The sequence below is a fragment of the Leuciscus leuciscus genome (genome assembly GCF_965113295.1).
Source record: "Leuciscus leuciscus genome assembly, chromosome: 3".
NCBI classification, from domain to species: Eukaryota; Metazoa; Chordata; class Actinopteri; order Cypriniformes; family Leuciscidae; genus Leuciscus; species Leuciscus leuciscus.
The window spans coordinates 35,692,025-35,716,460 of NC_138727.1; the positions used below are offsets into that span (position 1 = coordinate 35,692,025).

Below are 24,436 nucleotides of genomic sequence, written 5' to 3' on the forward strand. Positions count from 1 at the left end.
TGCTTCATTTACTGTTTATTTATGTACCGCGTTGATGAAAAATCAACAAAGATAAATGCATGATTTGTGCCCTTTCAACTAGTTTACACCTTTCAAAGCCATACTTGAGTGTTATTTCAACTAATTATGTTCCTGTGTTGTTTCATCTGTAAATATGTTTATGCATATAATTCAGCGTACATAACTAGAATTTAAGAAAATACTTAATAAGGTGCTCTGAACAGCACTGTAGTGAAGTGTCTAATAAATCTAATCAGAATGCACAGAGAATCAAGCCAGAGCCTTTGTAAATGAGGGAAGCTTAATCAGAATAAGCTCAACATGTAAACAGCTTATACTCATTACTCGCACAAACATGCATCAGCAGTATTAAAGTCATTTTTTCAGCTTTAATGGCTGTGTTGTGTTATATTAGGAATGCAAAATTAACAAGCAGAATTTCCTTGCTTGTTTTACTGAATTACAAGTTATACATTTGTTAAAATAAATACTGTTGTTTAATATAAGAAAATATTTGAATGAAAATAAATATGAAATACGCAAAGTCTGCTTTTAAAAGGCACTATATCCTACAATGTTTGTGAGGTTAAAGCTTTTTTATTTTATTTTATTTTATTTTATTTCACTAAAAAAAAAAAAAATCACGCCAGTTTCTGTGACAGACACTAATTAGAGCCAGGGGAGTGGCCCACACTTTTTAGCCAATCAGAAATGCCCTCTATCTGTCAGTCATTTTATGCATTCAGAATGTATGGCATCCCATTGGTTAACAGTCTTTGAAGGGTGGGCTTTTGGAGGTACGTCATGTGATCAGGTTTGCCAAGTCAATTGGGCTCCTTTTAAACTGTTGAGGTGAAAAAGGTTGATTCCCAACCCGATGATTTACCAGATGATGAGTTTTGTGAGGAAGGGCATTGGTAGGAAGCTCCTTTATTTATGAAACCAGACTGTGTTTATGATTATCATATAGTGACTGTAAATTATGTATTTGAGTGGCATACATTTTTTTATATTTGGGATAAGAACATTGGGCTAGTTTTACTTTTTGATTGGCCTATAGGCTAGTTTTGTTACTCAAACCTGGCAATCCTGCATGTGATTGAAGTCAGCAAAATGGCTGACATCCCTTATAGCACTAGTGGCATGAGGACTTTACAACCCTGCAGGGGTGAGATCAGTCCACTACTTTTTAATCTAATAATTAATGGTGTATTTGATGAGGTGAAATCAGATATAGGAATGGAAGAGAGGTTGTAATCTTAAGTTCAGCAATATAGAAAACCGAATTTAGAGCGGTGCGATGCTTCTGTCTGAGTTATGGGGATGTGAGCAGAAAACGGAGGAGCTGAAGCTTAATACCAGATCTCTTATAATTTGAGGACCTAAACAAACGCCAATATAGTCAGGCTATACATTATATTTAAAGTACCTTCTTTGTACTGGTGGTGGTAATGATTTAAGGAATGAACACCCATCAACAAGAAGAAGATTTTACAGAACTTTAAAAAAAATTTTTTTTTATAAACAGTGCCACTGATTTTCAATTGGATTAATCGTCCACTGGTGTCACTGGATATGCATATTTTTCTTCTTAAACCCTCCATTTTAAATTGCCTTATTGTTTGAGATCATTGTCCCAGTAGGATGATCCAGCAGACTGAAGCAGGCCCTCTTGCAGTGTTTTCCTGTATATTGCACTATCCGTTGTTCCTTTTTTCCTTTTAACAACATGCACACTGTTGATGAGAAAAGCACACAGCATGATGCTATCGCTAGTGTAATTCACTGAAGGAATAGAGTTCTTTTGCATCACTCATACAGTATAATGTGTATATATTTTTTGTTTTGTTTTTTCCTAAAAAGCTATCTCTACCACAAAACCACAAAACCTTTTCATATATTGAAACTGGGTCACTATTTAAGTGTGTTCCCAAAAGAGTATTTGGACCTTTTGGATACTTAAGTCACATACTTAATTACTTTTTTTCCTAATTGTTTTAGAAAAGTTTTTCAACCAACTGGATCCAAATGAATATTTAGTGGATGTATGAAGTCTTCAAGTGGAGTTGAAAATGTATAGGCCTATATGAATGGTTCAAACCTGTACGATTTTCTTTCTTCTGTTGAACAGAAAAGAGGATATTGGTAACTAGACAGTTACTAGACTAGACGGGAGCCAGCCATTGACTTCCATAGTATGTTTTTCCTACTATGGAAGTCAATGGCTACAACTGTTTAATTACCAACATTCTTTAAAATATATTTTGTGTTCAACAGAAGAAAGAAACTCATACAGATTTGGAACAACTTGAGGGTGAGTAAATGATGACAATTTTTGGGTGAACTATCCCTTTAAGTGTCAAAAATACTTTTTGCAGCCGCTGTATGCTCTTTTGACAAACTCAAGAAATCTTTTCTGTCTGTCTACATATTATACAGAGCTGTTCCTGTGGTTGAGCAGTGCACTGGTGCTTTGCTCTCAGTTACTGAACTGTATGTAAATGTCAGGGCAGCTTTTCAAATAGGCTTCTACAAGAGATCTCAGCAGTTCAGGCTGTTCCCAATACTGCTGAACGAATTGACTATAGCATTAAAGGTGTTGTCTGATGGACTATCTTACCTGTTTTACATGGAGACTTGCAGTTGTCTTTGAGCTAAAGAAGAATTTCATTATTCCATTTATTTCCCAGAGTACCCTTCTGTTTGAATGGTTCTTCGCCCTTTTATCTTTTTCTCTTTTTGTTACTGTACATGTAGAAGGTCGTTATGGCTGATTTTATTGTTTTTTTCCTGAAAAGATTTGGGTGTCTATCCTTGTAAACTAATGACATCATTTAGAGCACAGATGCTTCCATTTTAACATGATATCTTGAATCAGAATGTGCTCTACCCTATGATTGAAGGGCTTTTCAAAGAGTTAATATGTATTTTTTTCCCACACTTATTATTGAAACCGAGTTCTGAGAGAATCGATGAACTCTTCCCCCATAATGATCAGCGTTCCTTCAAAAGGCTTTGAGGTTTATATAGGTATGAATTCACTCTTGGAGCATAAATAGATTGTAAGTTTATGAATCTACTTTTTTTTCCGCTCCAGGCATGAATTTCCTCGCTCTCTTTCCCATCTCTAATTTTCCTGGAGGAATTTGACTGACCTAGTTAGCACAGTCTTGTGCACCTTAAAAATCTTATAAAGGATATTTACAGCGCTGTATTTAGATTCAGCATGATATGATTAAGTAATGAGGAGATGAATTATTAGGGTGTCAAGGAGGAAGCCTGATGCATCATTTAATGGTGTTTTATGCTGAGACGAAGAGCTTCAAGATGTGAGGATTTGTGAATTTTGAGGTTGTTATGGGTTGATTTATTGAGCACTTTATATAATGGGTGATTCAATAATGATTCTGATTCAGATTTGATGAGTGCTTTTCTGCTAAGAGTCGATTTTGTCACAATCCCCGTGCTGTGTCTTGTGTTCTGTAAAAACTTTTATGTTGAAGTGTATTCTCAGTTCCCATTGTTTCTGTGTTCACTTCCTGTGTTTGGTTCCTGTTTTGCCTTGTACCTTGTTTGTCGCCATAGTTACCCTCATTAGTTCCCATGACAACAAATCACCAACACCTGTCCCTCATCAGCCCCTTGTTAACCCGTCTACTTAAACCTCTGCACTTCATTTGTTGTTTGTTGGTCGTTGCTCCTGTTTGTGTTCCTGTTGTCGATCCCATGCCTTCTGTGTGGATTATTCTCTTGTTCTTGGATTGGATTATCTGTGTTTGTGTTTCTCAAATGAGCTGGTGCTGGCATCTGGGTTCTCTCTATCTGCCTCATCCCTGCTCTTATGCATGAAAAATAGAATCCAAAATTCATTTTTTTATTTTATTTGATTTAACTGGCAAGTAACGTCCAACACAGATATATGGGAGTGTATGAAATGTTTTTGAGAAGTTGACATGCTTATGGCATCCTGTACTCTAAAACAACTTTAAACAGCATTTTGCTATTTTTTTAAATCATGCACGCAGCTTTTATGATCTACAGTCATATTTTATACATTTGTCACACTGTAGGACGTTTACAATTAAAGGGATACTTCAGGATTTAGCAATAAGCTTTGTATTAGTAGAAAACCTGTAGTATTTTCGAACCGTGCTTTCTACCCTCATATCCCCCTGAGACGAGAGACTTATGTTTTTTGGGGGGGAGGGGTTTGGAAAAAATCCTCAGATGACGCAAAAATCGTCATTTTGCGTCATTGGAGGATTTTTTGGCCAGAGGCTAAAGACTACAGCCAGTAGTAGGAGCTGTCCCGCATGTTCTCAACCCGCCCATAGAGGGAGGGATCTCACTCACAGAATGTACACATAGTGTCAGCCATCTTTCTTTGGAAGCTAAGCTAGCAGGCTCTTGTTCTGTGGAGAAAGCTGAGTATTAGGGGTTACCATCCTCTTTTTCCCGGACATGTCCAGCCGTAGAGATCATCCAAAATGTTCGGGATTCGGCTTTTGCTTTCTGCGGTCACCATTCATTGTTTGCATGCACACCTTTTGTTTCAATCTAACTGAATTCATTCTGATTGGTGAATCTGAATGTAGTGTTTACATGAACGCTAAACAAGTGATCGGTTGATGTGCGTTTTAACATTGCTAAGAAAATTCCCGCTCCTCCATGAGAGATAACTTAGGAGACCGGTGCGTCTCAGTAATCACGCCACTGGCCTCGCACCGTTCTCCCGCGGCCGTCAGCCTCGTCCTGCTCGCCACAGTAAACATGATGAATGGCGGCTGTAGAACGCAAAAGCCGAATCCCGGACATTTTGGGCGATCTCGAAATCCCCAGCAAACTTGTCAGAGTCTCACAAGTAGCCTAGCCTTGTTGTTTTCAACTGCGCTCTCTTACCGGTAGGCGTGGCTTGGGAGTGGCCTCCTAGGGCAGCGAAGCAAGTGCATTCTGGGAGTTGTTGTCTTTCATCCACATAAGCCAAAAATACATTTTCCGGCTTTTCTCAGTCTAGAAAGCTCCAAATTCAAAAATAAGTTCACATTTCTTCTACATAAATGACCTATTTTAAATACACATTCATCTTTCCAGAGGTGAAGTATCCCTTTAAGGCAGAAAAATAATTGAAATAGTGACCAGTTACAGGATATATATATATCTAAGATATATATATATTTTTTTTTTCTTTTTTTTTTTTGAACATCATGAATCATTGATTTTTATTTGAGTAATGAAGTGTACATAAATATATAAATCATGACAACTCTTGGAACAGTTTTAGCATGTTATTGAATACACGGTTCTTGCAGGTTTGAGTAAGTCAAATTTAAGACCATAAAGATTTAAATTTTAAGATCTACCAAAAAATATTTATTTTTTGCATTACCAAAAAAATAATGAATTATAAAAATAATAATAAAGAAATTCTGAAAAATAAATCACTTTATTTCAATGAATTCAGTCATTGAAAAAGAATTAATTTAATTTAAAAGATAAATCAATCACATTAGGAACCTTCCACACCCAATAACGTGCCAAATGCCCAAAACCTTAGGCCCAAAATGAAAATAGGCTAAAACAAACTTACCCTCAAATAGAATAGATTTCATCTCATATTTATTTACATTATACAACAGTATATTAATAGCCTCATAGAGATTGAACAGGCTACTCCAACCCATGTAGCACACACACACACACACACACACACACACACACACACACACACACACACACACACACACACACACACACACACACACACATCAGATAATCCATGTTAGTTAGATAGATAGATACCTTGGGATAATTAGAGTATCTGTCTATCTATCTAACATGGATTATGTGATAATGACATTTCATTTCATGATTATAGTAACAAAAATGATCACGGTTATCACAGAATCCTGTTAAAAAAGTACTAATACTACACAATTAAATCAATTCACCTAGTTTTATGTCAAAAACCAGCAAATAACAAATAAAATTAGCATCAATATGCACTTTGTTTACATAAACATTAAAATAATACCATTAAAAATGATGGCCAGATTTTAAAAGAGTGTCTTGCAACATGTTATCTACTAACATGTACAAGTTCAAATAAAGTTTTGACAAAAAAGGTTTTATAAAAAGAATGAGACAAAAAAAGATAAATTACTGACATTTACAATGCACATTAGCTTATCTTTTATTATTAATAGTAAAATTCGGTCCGATTTTCCTGTGGCGTCTGTCGTTATAGACATACATACTGTAAATCCTCTAGCAGATCTAGGCAGGTGGAGGGGTTCAGAGGAACTCTGATAGCGAACAATGAACCAGACTATTTAAATGTTGAGCAAGCAATCTCATTGGCTGTCATCAGCGGAGGCCAATTAGCTTATGCCATGCAGTCTTAATGTGACTGCTCACAGATTGCATGTCAGTTTGCGTTGAACTAGATATACATTTAACTTTTTACAACTTCTTGTGTTCTTGTACAGGTGATCCTCATGCTGACCAAACTGTACGACTTCAATCTGGGAAGTGTCACAGAAAGCTCTTTATGGAGGTAAGAATATGAATGATTATTCAATCTGTGTACATGCTACTGGGGAAATGTATTACAGTCATGTTGCGTAATATACCTTTGTGACTGTTTGTTTACTTAAGAAAGTAGCTAAAATCCCTGTCCCCGTGGTAGTTCCTCAAACATCAAAAAGAAACAGATAAATACAGTGCGGTTTAAAGGTTCTCATAGTTTCCCTGCAATTGCATTTGTTTAAACAGTGTGACAGTACAAACATGTCCATTAGTGTGACTTTTAAATCAACTCTGTATTAATAGTCTGTTGACGCTACATTAGCTGATTAATGGCGTCTCTATTGTTGATTGTCTTTAACCTTTTAAGATATGCAGCACACAGCTCATTGATCTGAGTGGCCGTAACGTATGTGCATTAGAATAGCATGAATGGATCTGACGTTGAGGATTTTAAAGGAACACGCCGACTTTTGGGGACTTTAGCTTATTCACTGTATCCCCCAGAGTTAGATAAGTCTATACATACCCTTTTCATCTCCGTGTGTGCCGTAACTCTGTCTGACACACCCACCGCTAACCTAGCTTAGCACAAAGACTGGAGGTAAACAGCTCCAGCTAGCATACTGCTCCCAATAAGTGACAAAATAACGCCAACATTTTCCTATTTACATGTTGTGATTTGTATAGTCACAGCTTGTACACAGCTCCGCCCAAGTAGCAGTGCTTCGCCTTCTGAGAATATAGTTCCCAGTATGCAGTGGCGGCTGGTGAATTATATTTTAGGGGGGGCTAAACCAAACCCCTGTTTTTTTTTTTTGATTTTCACATACAAACGAAGCATTCTGGTGCATTCTGACAAAATATAAAATAATAAAGACAAAATAGAACATTTTCCTACAAAGACGAATGGGGCCGGGGAACTAAGTTTTAACTTAATTTATTTGCCTTGTAGAATTCAGCAAGATTAAAAGTGCAAATACATCAATAGAAATTGGGAATTTATACACAAGTTAACATTCTCTCTCTGTGTCTGTATGCGTGTTTGTGAGAGAGAGAGAGAGAGAGAGAGAGAGAGAGAGAGAGAGAGAGAGAGAGAGAGAGAGAGAGAGAGAGAGAGAGAGAGAGAGAGAGAGAGAGAGAGAGAGAGAGACGTTTGGAATCTATTTATTTGTACAAAAAGAAATTCTTTTTTTTTTTTTTTTTTTTTTTTTTTGGGGGTATGTTTTTTGTTTTGTTTTTTTTACAATTGAACAAACACATGTCACAAAATCACAACATATATCAAAACACTCCAAAAAAAATAAAAAATAAAAATACAATAAAACTACAAGAATATATTGCTACACAACATATCTAAAAAATTACCTACCAACATATTTAACAATTTAGAATTAGGTCTTCCTCATTATCTATAGAACACAAGACTTCGCTTAAACCCCATGTTTCCATAAAAACAACCAGATTTTTAGTCAATTTAAAAAAAACGAACTCCGCTCTGATCCTTGAAGTCACAAACCCTCTTAACATTCTCTCTGGGTCAACTAAAGCATCTTCTTTTATCATTCTTTTCCTTGTTACCCATATTGCCATTTTAGTCTCTGCTATTAAAAAATTAATTATGCTTATTCTTCTCTTTTCAGAAACCTTATACTTCAGTCCATAAATGAAAACAGTGTCATTAAACTCTTCGCCTAATTCTTCAATCCAGGTTTTTAATGTCTGAAAAACCCCTCTCAGTCTAGAACAATATAAAAACAGATGATCAATTGATTCTTCTAAATCACAGAAAGGACATTTCGTTTCTACAGTGGGATCAATATGTGCCACGTGTCTGTTTGTAGCTACTGCCCAATGTATAATTCTCCATTGTAGGTCTGCAGTTCGTTTTTCAATGGGAGATTTATACAATGACCTCCAGCATCTTCTAGGAGAAGAGTTTGGCCCAAGCACTTCTGTCCACTTTGTTTCTCTACAGTTCTTCAGAACTGACTGATGAGCGACTTTAACGCAATTCAGATAAAAACTTTTCTTCGAAGCCTCTTTAAAACCATGTATCTCTGGAGTCTTAAAAGTGAGGATTGATTCCTCTTGTGGTTCTTCTTCCACACGAGCTGAAACAGGAAGATCAGGAAAATTCTCCTCTTCCTCCTCTTCATTCAACATCCCTTCTCCTGGGTTCCGATGATAGGCATAAGGAAGAGATGAAAAAATCGCATCCATTACATGTTTCATAAATCTGACGGACTTGATTCCTGTCAGATCACTCATTTCCTCTGCACTTTTCCACCCGTCATGATGCTTTAAATCCTTTATCCTAGTACATCCAGCTCTTGCCATTGTTTTCTGAAGGCTTTTTGAATTAAGCACTCTTGCCTGAAGTAAGGGATTATGAAAAAGAGGTTCTTCTTTTATCCAGAATTCAGAATCAGACCAGTTCCTTTCCACTTGAAAATTTGACGTCCATGTTTTCAGCATCGTTTTATAAAAAGCAGAAGTGTCTTTTAAGTCCACTACTGTCAGATTCATTAAAAACAACTGTAGATCGTATTTAAAAACATCAACTTTGTGTAACAGGGCTTTAGCAGTATCAGTCCAGCACCTCTTCGAATACAGCAACTTCTGTGCCGCTTGAAGCCTGAAGGTTTTGATTCTGCTTTTAATGTCTATTAACCCTTGTCCACCTTCATTCACTGGCAGGAAAAGTACAGCAGCTTTAGTCCAATGTTGTCCAGTCCAGAAAAAATCCACCAATCTTTTCTGCAATTCCTGAATGATGTCATCTGGCGGATCCAAGACGTTCATTTTGTGCCACAGTGCCGAAGCTGCTAGATTGTTGGTCACCAAAACTCTTCCCCTATAGGATAGCTGTGGTAGCACCCACGACCACTTAGACAACCGGCTACACATCTTCACCACCATTCCTTCCCAATTTTTTGTCTTAAATGTTTCAGTCCCTAAATAAACCCCTAAACATTTAAAGCCATCTTTACTCCATTTAACACCACCTGGGAGCACTGGTGGATTTTTACTTTGTCCACAATAGAAACCTTCACACTTTCCCCAGTTCACTCTGGCTGTTGACGCATTTTCATAAATTTTCAGTGTTTCCATTAAAACAGACACATCTCGTTCATTCTTAATAAAAATTGTAACATCGTCAGCATATGCAACAAGCTTAATAGGCTTCTCAACTGTAATCCCTTGGAGAGTTTTCCTTAACTTGCAAAGAAGGGGTTCAATGGCCAATGAATACAGCATCCCTGATAGCGGGCATCCTTGTCTGATTCCTCTCAGCACTGCAACAGGCCGACTGAGCCCACCACCCACTTTCAACATAACAGAAGCATCCTTATACAGCATTTGAATCCATGAAATGAAACTCCGACCAACACCAAAAGCTTCAAGCGTTTTAAACAAGTAAAAATGGCTAACTCTGTCAAACGCTTTCTCCTGGTCAATTGCGAGAATGCCAACATTTTCACTGTTCAAATTTGTAATGTCTATTATGTCTCTTACAAGAAACAGATTGTCCATTATAGTTCGATTAGGAATACAATATGTTTGATATTCATTGACTATATATTCTAAAAAAGGTTTCAATCTATTAGCAAGACACTTTGCCAAGATTTTGTAATCTGTACATAACACAGCCACAGGTCTCCAATTTTTTAACATACCAAGATCACCTTTTTTGGGTAATAGAGATAAAACTGCTCGTTTACAACTAGTAGGCAATTCATGTTTTTGATAACAATAATTAAAAACTTCATAAAAATCGTCTTTCAGTTGGTTCCAGAAATGTTTATAGAACTCAGACGGCAGACCATCGATTCCAGGTGATTTTCCAGTTGAGAGTTTCTGAACAGCTTCAGACAGTTCTTTTAACTGAAGGCCAGAGTCAAGCTGTTTACTCTGTTCATCGGAAAGAGTCAATAAGTCTTTATGTAATTCCTCGATGCATCCCTTATCACATTGTCCTTCTGCAAATAAGTCTTTGTAAAAATCCAAAGCAATTTTTCTAATTTCATTTGGATCTGAAATCACATTCCCATTTAGATCTTTCAAATGCAACAACATTTTTTTTTCTCTTTCCTTCTTCTCAAGATTAAAAAAGAAGGAACTAGGTGCATCCATTTCTCTCACAAATGCAAAGCGAGCTCTAATTAAAGCCCCCTTTGCTTTCTCGTGAAATAAAGAAGCTAAAATTCTTTTATTTTCTTCCAACTTTCCAACTGTCTCAACATCACCAACAATTAATTCACTTTCAATATGTTTTATCTCTTTTTCTAATTCAGAAACAGTTTTTTTGATCCTACCATTAGTGCTATATATATAATTTTGACAAAATATTCTAATTTGTGCTTTTCCTATATCCCACCACTGAACAATATCTTCATAATTACTTTTCTGTTTTTTCCACTCCATCCAGAACACATTAAACTTTTCACAAAAAAGCACATCTTGTAACAATTTCACATTAAAATGCCAGTAATAGCTATGACTTTGTGACTTTCTTACATTTATATCAATTATACATAAATGGTGATCAGAAAACCCATTTGGACAAATTGTAGATTTTAAAATTCTATTACTTTTACTTGTATTAACATAGAATCGGTCTAATCTGGCAGTACTAATATGATCATGAGAAACCTTTACCCACGTATACTGCTTAACTGTAGGGTGTTGCTGTCTCCATACATCAACTAAATTAGAATTACTAATAACATCCTGTAAACATTTGGCAGAAGAGGGGTGAGGTTCTTCCCCATTTCTGTCTAAAGTAAAGTTTTCTGTACAGTTCCAATCACCCCCTAAGATCAACCATGCATTTTCATCGCAACTTTGTTTTAAAAACTTAAATATTTTTTTAAAACTGTGTATCCTCTCCGCTCATTTATTTGATGCATAAATGTTAATAAAAACAAAAACCAACCCATTTATACTTGCTTGAACAGCCAAAATTCTTCCTCTTTCTATTTCATTAACAGACACATTAGTTATATCAATCGTCTTTGAAAATAAAATAGCAACTCCTCCACTAACATTTGTACCATGACTCATATATAAATCGCTTCTCCACCCCATTTTCCAATCCACTTCAATTTTCACATCACTATGCGTCTCTTGTACAAATGTTACATCAATATTTTTATTTTGTATATATTCATTTAAACATGCTCTCTTCCTGCAATCTCTTCCCCCATTGATATTAATAGATCCTATTCTAAGGCTCTCCATGAAAAAAGAGGAAAGAAAAAGGGAAGAAAGCGAAAACAAGACAAAAAGGGATAGATGATTCACCAACTGTGCTTCCTTCATAACTCAACTATAAAGAAATTAAAGAGCTTTTTCTTTTCTCAAGTTTGTTACCATTTTTTTCAATCTGAATCTCTTTCTTCTACTTAGCTCTTCATAACCGACAGCCTTTTGTATTTTAATCACTGAAGCCAAAAACTTTTTCACATCAGGAAAAAAATCTTTTACTTCTACTTTTCTTCCAAATGTTTCATCAAGGAAATCATTAATCTCTTTTACAGTATACAACTCATTCTCGTCATAATTGGAGGGAATATCTGACATTTCAGAAATACAATCATCATCAGCCATCTCTTCATTCACATCAGTGCTTTCAGAGAGCTGAGACAAGGGTATATCGAGTCGATTCTCAACAGTGTCTAATTCAACCAAACTTTCAAGAAGAGATTTTTTCGCGTCACTAGTCCCTGCCTCTTCACAACTCCTCTTCTTATTTTCTCCCCCACAATTTTTTTTTTTTTCCTTTTTCTTCCCTGATTCCTTTTCAGCCGATTCATTTTGGCCTATGTTTTCAGTAGCGCTACGTTCGTTTTGTTCATGAGTGTTCAATTCACTTTGTTCTTTATCGGTTTCGTTTGTCTCAGTTTCTTTACTTTTATTCGCCTTCTCCGCTTCACCCTCGACCGCCTGTTCACCTTCATTTGTTTTATTAGCATTGTCCTCGGCTTGTGTTTTTTGCGGGCAATCAATTTTTTTGTGCCCGACATTACCGCACTTAAAACATTTCAAATGATTGGTATTCGCATAGATCATATACGATTTGTCTTCATGTTTAACCCGAAACGAGATGTCTAACGTCGGCGATTCTAAAACCATAAAACACTGCCGCCTAAAAGACAGCACATGTTTTAAAGTTTCCATTTTACACCCGAGTGGAATTAAAGTCATTCCACTTACTATTTTCCCAAACCTCTGCAGTTCATTTTCAATGCATGTATTGGGTATATATGGTGGACAATTCGAAATGTTCACTCTTGACGACTGCGACACCAAAGGTGAAACAATAACAAACGCTCCACTTACCCAAACTCCGCTCACGATGATTTTACTCACAAAACTTTGATCTTTTAGGAACACCACCACGGCCTTGTTCATCCTAGAAGCGGATACAATATTTTCGAATCCAATTTGTTCTCCGATAGCGACTAGCACGTCCTCGACTGTCACACTAGCGTCAGGCACACACCTGACTCCATGGCGGAGCGACCCAGATGGAACTTCCATCTCTGCCCTCCGCCTGACGCGAAAAAACCTTTTACCTGGCGACTATTTTTCCTCAAAATCTAAATTATTCAAATTAAACCTTTAACTAAAAAAAAAAAAAGAAAAAAAAAAAAAAAAAGAAGAAACGAGAATAGTAAAGGAAAACTACCCCCAGAACGCTCCTCTCACCCGTGAGACGCTCACATTCCCCCCAAACTCCCAGCATGCACCAAGAGAGAGAGAGAGAGAGAGAGAGAGAGAGAGAGAGAGAGAGAGAGAGAGAGAGAGAGAGAGAGAGAGAGAGAGAGAGAGAGAGAGAGAGAGAGAGACAGAGACCATCTATTGTGTTGGTAACTTCACTCATAAAGCTATCTACAGTCAAGTATGCAAATACAGTCAAATACAATAAAATACCAATATAATATGGGCAACCTTTTATGTGTGGTTGTTCAAGACACACTGAAGGCATGATGCCACCATAGGTTTGCAGAGAACTATATACAATATGCACACTGAAGGCATGATGCCACCATAGGTTTGCAAAGAACTACATACAATATGCACACTGAAGGCATGATGCCACCATAGGTAGCAAGTGACTCACTTGATCGAAGATATCCTCCTCGCTCTCTTTGCTCAGTTACGTATGACGCAGTTACGTATGACGCAAGCGCGTAAGTGCGAGTCCCAAATCCTCATTGAAAATGCATTGAAGGCTCATTTTCCGAAAAAAAAAAGTTTTAACATGAGTCAATGTGAGAATGCTTGGGCGATTTTCCACGTCAATGAATTCGCCCAGAGAGGCGGGAGTCGCGGGCACGACCATTTGAAACGTGACTTGAATCTGACGAATCTGATTGGACAATGACAGATAATATGTCTAAAACACAGAAAACTACGTTTGCTGTGATAGAATTTGTAAAAAAAAAAAATCCTCTTTCTCCCAGTTGGTAGTGCGTCGCCCAAATCGCCCCTATACACCATCCGCCCCTGCCAGTATGTATACGATTAGAAGATGTCTGTCTCATGTGACCTTGTTATTTGTACACGCTGCCTGTGACTATACAAATCACAACATGTAAATAGGAAAATGTTGGCGTTATTCTGTCACTTATTGGGAGCAGAATGCTAGCTGGAGCTGTTTACCTCCAGTCTTTGTGCTAAGCTAGGCTAGCGGTGGGTGCGTCAGACATGTATGTATGGACTTATCTAACTCTGGGGGATACGGTGAATAAGCTAAAGTCCCAAAAAGTCAGCGTGTTCCTTTAAAGGGATAGACACCCTTCATGTTGTTTCATTCATTTCATTTCATTTCATTTCATTTTTTTTTTTTTTTTTTTTTGGAGCTATTTCTTTAACTTCCTCTAATCTAAAGCTCTACAATCATGAAACAAATGGTGAAACTGGCCTCTGATCACTAGATCTGGCAGCTTCTACCAGCAGCAGATTGGAGTGGAGATGCTCAGCAGACTGTGTGGCCCTTTAGCTTGGAAAGATGGAGCTTCCATCGGAAATGCAGTGGCCAAACGTCCTGTGTTATAGCAGGACAGGAAAAGATCCAGCTGAGCTCATAAACCAAGGTCTCTCACAAAGAAATCTGATTTGTTCAGCAATATCTTACTTCTCAGGCAATGCTTTGCTGTTGACCCAGCATTTCAGTAATGAAGTTAGTGACCCTGCATAAGAATATGCTGGTAACCAGAGGGTGATTAATCAAATGGCAGTATGCAGTGTAGTTACCAACCCAATCATTTTAGATGAATGGGAAATGATAATTGGATTTCTAAATGATGTCTATCATTTGTGGGAGTCTGTGTGTGAGTGTTCTGCAGTGATGTCTGTCCTCTGTGTGTGCAGTTAATCATGCAGTAGGTATAATGAAAAAAAATATTCAACACCCTTATGTCAACACAACAAGTACTGTGCATTTTGACTAAATATATTCACTAACTGTTCAAAAGTTTGGGGTCGGTATGTTTTTTAAAAGAATGTATTAAATTGATCAAAAGTGTTAGTAAAGACTTTTAAATTGTTACAAAAAAATTGTATTTTAAATAAATGCTGTTCTTTTGAACTTTCTATTAATCAAAGAAAAAAGTATCAGGGTTTCCACAAAAATACTGAGCTGCACAATGGTTTTCAACATTGATAATAAGAAAAGTTTCTTGCTGAAAACTCAGCTTTTATATTATAGGAATAAATAACATTTTAAATGATATATTAACAAAAAGTAAGTTAGTTTAAACTGTAGTACTTTTTTTTGCAGTATTACTGTTTCTACTGTATTTCTAATCAAATAAATAAAGCCTTGGTGAACAAAAGAGACTTCTTTTTTAAAAACAATACAAAATCTTACGGACCCTAAAGTTTTGAGCAGTAGTGTAAAGTATTGATATATTGATAAATCACTGCATTGTATGTACTGTATATAAGGGAAAATGGGGTGAGTTGTCACAGTTTTTATTTAATTTGTCCTTTCCTGTACAGCACAAACTTTAAAGTCTATGTTAAATACATAAAAATGTATTTAAATGTCTACAATGCGATCATTAAAAACAGACTTTGTTTCATAAACTCGATAATGAAACCGGTGCATGATTTCATGTGATTTTGAATTGCTCAACCTTCAAATATCCTGATGAATATGATGGGCATTCTGCCTCATACGAGTTATTATGTAAGTGTACAGTATCCGTGTGTAAGTATAGTACTGTACAGTGCAGTATAAGTGTAAGAGTGTCTCATGGGAGTTATCAGGTCTAATAGATGGTAATATAATAACCAAGGCCATATAACAGGCCAGGTGCATCCTATGGTGTTCCCTCAAGATATTTGCATATTTCAAGACAATTATTTCCAACTCACCCGGGTAGATAAATTCAGGAGTGCTTTAATGAATGTAGTCAAATGCCTTCCGTGGCAGATAATTAAGCTTTCATGCGGAGGTATAAAGTACAGAGACACTTCCTATACAGTAGTTACTGTAAGCATTTTTTTAAGTAGCATAGTATGTATAGTGTAAGTGGATATAGAAAAACACTGTAAACATATGGTCAGCAAAGTTAGGGCTGGTGAACGTTTGCATGGTATTTATTCCGTAAAGTATTAAAGGGATAGTTCACTTTGAAATTAAATTTTGGTATGTTTTAGCTTACCTCAAGGGCATCCAAGATGTAGGTGTCTTTTTTTCCGCAGTAGTTTCAATTTTGATATTTTTAGGTCAAACCGTTCTTGTCTGTCAGTCATATAATGCAGGTTGATGGTCATTATCTCAAAACACAAGCACAGAGTCCAAATTAAAACAATTCCCCGTCGTCCAAATTAAACAATTCCCCATCGTAAGTACACATTGATGGCCTAAGACACGAAACGAGCGGTTTGTGTGAGAAAACGAACAGTATTTATATAGTTTTTACCTCTTATACACAGCCATGTCCAAGTGATCTGAGAGCGCGGGCGGGTATAGATATATACACTAGATGTCGCCTTGGCTACGGTTTCGCAGTATCCAAGGCGACTTCTATTGTATATATCTATACCCGCCCGTGCTCTCAGATCACTTGGACGTGGCTGAGTTCAAGAGGTAAAAACGATATAAATACTGTTCGTTTTCTCACACAAACCGCTCGTTTCGTGTCTTAGGCCATCAATGTGTACTTACGATGGGGAATTGTTTAATTTGGACGACGGGGAATTGTTTTAATTTGGACTCTGTGCATGCTGTTTGAGACAAGTGACCATCAACCTGCATTATATGACTGACAGACAAGAACGGTTTGACCTAAAAATATCAAAATTGAAATTACTACGGAAAAAAAGACACCTACATCTTGGATGCCCTTGAGGTAAGCTAAAACATACCAAAATTTAATTTCAAAGTGAACTATCCCTTTAAGAGACGGTGACGGTACAATGATTCGTTTTTAGCTGTAGAGAAAAGTTATTTGGCATAGGCCCCGTCCTTAGTCTGAACGGCTAATGTGAAACATAGTTCATTGCTTATACAGAATACTCCAGGTGTCAAGCAGTGATTGGCCAGACCTATTAATATGAATAAATGACGTGGCATAAGAGTTTTCCTGGTAGAACTTACACTAAAGCTCTCATTGCTATTTGTGGAACCAGGAGAGTATTTGTGTAATCCTTGAATATTATTATAAAAGTACCAGCCTCTAATACCCTTAAACATTTTTTTTTTTTTTTGACTGAGCTTCTGCAAGTTCTTAATTTGTGATATTGTTGGCTTTGAAAAGAGCTGCATTGTGATAGCTGCTCTCATTGAGGTGCTGGTTGTTAAATGTATTTTGTGACTGAAAGAAGGTTTGATTTATGCACATACACACAATTTATTCAGCCTTGTGCACTCGCTTCAGTAGTTTTCAGTCTCTGCCAGTGTGTGGAAAAAGGAAATAACAGGATTATTAACTTTTCATTTTTTCATTGAAAATGTATTTCATTTGTTCAGAAAAATTACGTTGTAAATAGGTTTTGTCAGAAAACCTAAAAAAGTGCTTTTTGTGGTAACGTCTGGTTTTATTGAAGTCAGGGAGTGAAAAGGCTGCTTAATATGAATTAATTGATCAGTTTACACACACACACACACACACACACACACACACACACACACACACACACACACACACACACACACACACACACACACACACACACACACACACACACACACACACAAAATTAGGTTACGGTGATGCATATACAGGGAAAGTGAATGGGGCCAATTTTTTGAGGAATTTAAAGCAGAAATGTGAAGCTTATAATATTTTATAAAACCACTTATTTTAGTTGTAAAGCTGTTTACATCATTTATTTTAGTTGTTTTAGGCATTATGTAAAAGACTCTTCAGTGACATGTGGAAAGTGGAAGGTTTCAGGTAGTGAAATCCTGTAGTGAATTCATAATCATAATGTTTATTACAATGAATGTTCTGAGAATCGGTAACACTTTGCAATAGGGGTACATAAATAATCATGTATTACTGTAATACCTTAACAGGTGGCTTTCTGTTTTTGTCTGCGCGGTCCGAGATGGAGAGAAACATGGACAAGTACAGTACAGGCTACCTTGGGCTTCGGGTGTGTCGTTAAACAGACAAAACATGCAAAGATATGTCAAAATGTCTGTCTTGGGGACTTTTTAACTTAAACGCATTCAGTTATATCTTCAGTAAACATAAACAGCTGGGAAAGTAATGGAATGCTTGTCAGTATATTAGGTCAGTGCATTTGGTCTTAAAGTGACAGCAGCCTCATAAACCTGCTGCTCTGCTATTATTAGTAGTAGGCTAAATTGTTCATTGTTGTATTTGTCCTATTGTTTTTTTTGTTTGTTTTTTTTTTGTATTATTGAACATTTCAACTCACTGTTGTTGGTTGCCAGTGAAACTGCTCTGAAATAACAGATTAAAGGGTTGGGGGTCATTTTGGGATTTTTATGAACGTACTGACTTAACTAAGACAGGAGTCATATGGATTAATGCATGAATAACAACAACCTTAACCTACTCAAATTAGGTCATGGCTTATAAATATATTTTTCACATGCAATAGATTAGACAATCATAGCAGAGAATTCTCAAAGGTACAGCTTGTGAAATAATCAGAGGTGTAAAAAGTACTCAAAAATGTTACTCAAGTGAAAGTACAAGTACTGAGGGAAAATTTCACTCAATTAAAAGTAAAAGTATCTGGCCAGAATCGTACTTGAGTAAAAGTAAAAAAGTACCACATTAAAATTGTACTTGAGTATTAAAGAAGTAAAAGTAAAAGCAAGAATGAAACTAGAGATTCTTGTTTAAGCTTTTAATCTCTAAAAACATGGTCAATGAACCACATACAAGGGTTTTATCCTGCTTTAGAACTGTTTGTATTTAATTGTATTTAATTATCAAACTATAAGACTACTATCTAATGCCAGTATGCAACATGCTTTAAACAATCCACTAAACATACTTTTACCACTAAAATAATAGAATTCGCTAAGGTACGGCCACGGGTTCGCAGCTGAATCACGTTCTTCCTCCATTTTCTTCCACTGATTGACTGTTATAATTTCTCTAATTTCCAGGTCAAGGTGCTGTGCATTGAGAGCCTAAGTCCCTCCCCTCCGCTTCCGGCTCATGGGACCTTATTTCGAAAAAAAATATGTATGGTAGTCAATGGCGAGAGACAACTTATATTTTTATTCCGTCTGAACTGTGCCCTGAATTACACATATGATGTTTGTCAATTTAAAAGATAATTATGAAAGTCAAGAAAGCTGCAGTTTGTCATAAAACAGAAGTGAAAATCGCTCAATGAATTACATCTCTCGTCTCGCACTATGTACGTCACAAGATCCGTTGCTCGTACGTGTGCAGTCTGGTACAAAACACTCAGGCATTACGGTGTAACGTTACGATTATAACGTAAGACTATAGAAAAAATGACAGATGTAAGCTTCAGTAAAGTTAGCTTCATTCATTGAGAGAAAAGGTATGACGTCACATGTGCGCCTTTTGGGTTTGTAGTCTTTGTAATTACGTATTTTCACAGTCTTATACCTCAACAGTTTTACATCAAACTGCGACTTTCTTGACTTTAAAATGAATCTTTTTAATTGACAAACATCATATGTGTAATTCAGGGCACAATTCAAACGAGATCAAAATATTTGTTGTCTCTCGCCATTGACTACCATACAATATTTTTCCGACATAAGGTCCCATGGTGGTCAACCGGAAGGGGAGGGACTTAGGCTCTCTATAGATGTATGAAGTCACTTCCAAAGGACCAATGAATATGTCTTCCCAATTTCATGGAATGTGAAAACGAATCTTATTGGCAGAATAAATGACATTTAAATTAAACTGGGCATGAGCGCAATTCAATTGGTTTGGTAATAGCAAGGGAAAATAGAATGAAGTGATCTCCAAAAAAGAAGTACGTTTTGACTATAAATAAAATTGTAAGGAGTAAAAAGTACTTTTTTTTTCTAAAAAAAATGTAATTAAGTAAAAGTAAAAATATTGATTTTTAATTGTACTCAAGTGGGACTTGAGTAATTTTACTTGATTACTGTACTTAAGTATTTTACACCTCTGGAAATAATGTGGTCATGTACAACTACAGTAAATTGCAAATGTTCAGTGAAAGAAACCTTGACTAACATAAGTGAACTAGACAGTAGAACATATCCTCTTTAAAGCAGGATATTTAAAATGCCATGTTTTTTGATGTATTAATTAAGATCTCAGAGCAATGAGAGTGAAACTCTAAATGGTCCAAGGTCAAACTTCGGTGGTGAAAAAAAAAAGAAAAGCTGTTCCGCTTCAGGCTTGAATTTTGGAACGGAAACAGGCAAAAACAAAGTACAAGCTTGTTATAAAAACATGAAGTTCCAAGTGTTTTGAAAGATGTAAGAATGGCACTGGAGTTCTCTCGTCTTATCAAACTGCAAGTCAAATGAGGTTTGTGAAACTTTAACATCCAAACATGATTTTTATTTTTCTGGTGTACGCTTGATTGCATGCTTTTAAGTGGTAGCGGATATTTTGATTCTCTGATGTTATGTGTCTTTGCGTCATTTCTGTGTGAGTTGGCAAGACTTTTCTCTTCTAGAATAGATTTGAAGTGGCAGTTCTACCTCGAAAATAAAAAAACATGTTTAAAAAATGTCAAGTCTCAACCGAACACAAGTTTCACATTAGCACACAGATGAACGTATGAATATTTTATAAAACTCACCACATCTTCACCACAGCCTATTTTCAAATGCTTCCAATATTCAACATTTCATATTACAGAAAATGTAAACAATGTTGAGTAGCTTTCCTTCTTTCTCTTTCTGTATGTCATTGTGTGTATGTTTGTGTGTGTGTATATACCTCTAGGCTAAAGCAATTGAATGGAAAATGCTTTATATTTCAATAACAGCTTAATGAGGCGGCCGAATGTCTCTGGGCTTCTGAAGGTCGTCACACATTATTCTGGCACAAAAAAAGCCTCAGTTTACTAACTTGTGACTGACAGTCTTGAAACACTTAGAATAGAATAATAGTGGCAACTGCTTTTGATTTATTTGAAAGAATCTTAAGAATATTCACAAAAACTACTATGGAATTTGTCATTTTAGTTGAACCGCTTTGCTATTTATCGTCCTTAAGTTGTCTCATGGTCAGTGCCTGAGCTCAATTCCTGGTAAGGACACGTGGTTAGTATGTTGTGGTGTGGCTAAAGCTTAGTACAACCAAGTGTGTGGCTGACTTCTCTTAAGCCCTTGAGCAAGACACTTAACCCAAGGTTACTCACTCAGTTTTTTTATATATATAATGATTGACCTAGAGAGTCATGAGAATTGTGCCGCAAGGGTTTTATCAAGGTTGAGCCAAAAACCTAGGACTCGTTTGCAAAAGTTGTTTTTTGAAATAATCTCCAATATTTAACAAATTAATTGATGACAGCGGCGGTCCTAGAGGTAAAGTTGTTCCGAATTAGGAGTTCTACCATGTCGTATGAATTTCGTTGGCGTGTGCGAAAAATCGCATGGTGTACTATCATTTACACAAGTGAAAAAAGCAAATGCGCCCCCCAGTGGCCGATTTCTTTTGAATTTCTCACAGGCCTCTAAGTCCGTGAGCCAAACAGGCCCACCGAGTTTCGTTCCGATCTGTCTCCGTTGACCTTGTCTGAATGCTGCTCAAGCTTAATTGGCCGCCGCCTGCCATGTTTTTCAAGATGCGTGAATGTCCTCAAAGGCAGTCGTGGCACCTTGGACGAAGACACCGCATGGCAATTTTCAAGTCAATCAGACTTAGCCTTGTGCAGTTATAGCCATTTTTATGTTTTATCCATGTTATAGCGCAACCAAGTGAATAGTCGCTGCGTGCTTTTTCAAACGACCACAGAATGAGCACTTAGATATGTGTGCCGAGTCTGGTGAAAATATCCAACCCACGAATTTTACGAGCTGGCTAATTGAGTGAGGTCGTATGAATTCGTAAAATTTTTGCTAAATCATACATATTTTACAAGTTGCCCAATTCATATGATTTCGTACGAATGACCTACCTCTGACCCCGCCCCTAAACCTAACCGTCACTGGGGTTTAGACAAATCGTACGAATTTGTACGAGTGAGGTCGTACGAATTCATACAAATCAGTCACATTTTACTCACTCGTACGAATTGGTCGTGAGATAGCGTTGAAATATCGCATTGTTCACGAGTTACTTCCCGTGACCTCCCGCTTCAAACTTTTTGGCCCTTAGAGACAGTGAATCGAAATTTCAACTTTTTTTTATATTTATTGACAGTCAGACTCCAGAGAATCTTGCAGCACTGCTTTGGTTCCGAATGGGTCAAAATCCTTGGACTAGTTCAAAAATCCAAAATGGCGACAAATACGATTTTGGAAACGAGCCAAGGATTCCAACGATATAAGACACTTAAGCCTACGCCTAACGGTTTGAGAGTTATGAGTTATTGAACCCCTAATAAATACGCTAACAAATAAATTTTTTGTATGTGTTTTATATGAAAGTATGAATATGTATGTTTGCTAGAACCAAAAAACAAATAGCAATGACATGAGATCATGTTGCAATGTCTCAAGACTTCATGAGCTAATTTAATCCCAAGAACATCCTGATAAAGTTTTGTGAACCTGTATAACAATGCTTTCTTGCTTACATAGCAACTTTTGTAAAATTGTCACTTTTCATGTGGAGATGGTCGTGCGTTGCACTGAAGTGATGCACTGAAGCTTGTAAAAGGGCCTTAAGTGTGCTGTTAGTCGCTTGGATAAAATAACTAAATGATTGTTTCTGTTCTGTTTACAATGCTGAGAACTTTAATTTCATCCCAGTGGACCTTCCCTAGTCTAGAAAATGACATGTATTTAGTTAAGAACCAAGAAGTGCTGCATATAGCGCCAGAGCAGCAAAGCTGTTTCCTCTGAAATGACTGTGTTTGTTTATGTAGATGTCAGGGAAATGTCTGTTGTTCCCCTAACAGTCAACAGAGGGCATCCTCTCTGGAATTCTGTGTTTATCAAAAGCTCGTTACCATAGTTACCACACACCTGTGTTGCATTTGGAGCTCATTAGTCAACCATTAAATGCTCCCTTTGTTTCAACGGTCATTTGTGAAGTCTTATTTGTTGATTAATACGGTCCTGAGCAGCTGTCTTTGTGTTTTATGCTCTTGTTATTGAACATTGTCGTTTTGACCTCGTCTGCATCTTTGTTTTTTTTTTGTTTTGTTTTTTCTCATTCCATTGCAACAATGAATGGGCTATTATTGATCTGGTGACAAAAATTTAAAGTAACAAATACCAGCATTACTGTTGGCCTGTAGTTTGTTGCTGAAGTTGGTATTGTATTGGCTAGAAACTGCTGACTTTCTAGTATACAGAGCACATTTCAAATTGAAAGCTGAAAATGGAACGTCAGTTAGCAAAGTCTCATTAACGTTAAAACTTCACATTGAGTGATGACAGATTCTCAGGATAAAGCTGTGTGTATCTTTCCTCAGTTTTGACTGATGGTCTCTTTTCTTTAACTTCCCCCTCATACTGTAAGTTTAATTAAAAGCTGACATTTTGTGTGAATGCCAATGAGCATTGGGATGATGTGGTGGCAGGGTGTCTACTGATAGAAATGATTCTTAAACTAAATAAAAATATTTGCTCATATAAAAAGAACACAATTCTCTATCGACACGATATGATACAATATATTATGAGTTTATGAAAATGTATGAACTATGTTAAATACGGTGAATGTGATTTCACCAAGTGCAACATGTTCCTGGATCAACATCTTTGTTGATACTGGAACAACATCCCAATCAACCAATCAGATTTGAGGGACAAGTTTAGAGTTTATGTCAAGTTTAGGCTTACAAACAGGGTTAGGTTCTTCTACAGCAGTGTTATGGGTAGGGTTAGGTTTAGGTGTAGGGATGGGATGGTTAGGACTATGTTTTTAGTCAGGAATGTTGTTCCAGGATCAACAAAAGATGTTGATCCATGAACATGTCTTACTTGGCAAAATCACGGTGACCTAAAAGTACCTTACTTATATCCTCTTCATCCAACACAGTCTCATAGCAATTCATAACTTTTTTTGACAAATTGGTATGAATTCATTTATGTTTTTGTATGATCTGCTTACGTCTCCATGACAGTTATATTCAGAGTTGGGGAGTAACTAGTTACATGTAACGGAGTTACATAATTTAATTTCAAAATAAATGTAACTGTAATCAGTTACAGTTACTGAGAAAAAAAAACATTTAATTAAATTACAGTTACTTATGAAAATGTTAACAATTACAAAGGGGGTTACATCTGAATATTTTCTGTAGAGAGTTAGGATATGTTGAATAATAT

General features: G+C 36.6%; 1 protein-coding gene across 5 annotated transcripts in view; it reads left to right on the forward strand.

Moving 5' to 3' along the window:
- Nucleotides 1–24,436, forward strand: part of sorcs1 (sortilin-related VPS10 domain containing receptor 1) — a 216,814-nt gene that overhangs the window by 99,541 nt on the left and 92,837 nt on the right. For 4 of the 5 annotated variants that reach the window (XR_014204231.1, XM_082163349.1, XM_082163351.1 and 1 more), the window contains exon 2: nucleotides 6,486–6,553. Coding sequence is in view for 4 of the 5 variants with exons in the window: in XM_082163349.1 (XP_082019475.1) it covers nucleotides 6,486–6,553 (68 nt within the window). In the remaining variant the exon portion in view is untranslated. Of the gene's footprint in view, nucleotides 1–6,485; nucleotides 6,554–20,209; nucleotides 20,514–24,436 lie in introns of those variants that run through there. The other variant, XM_082163352.1, reaches the window with a different exon arrangement.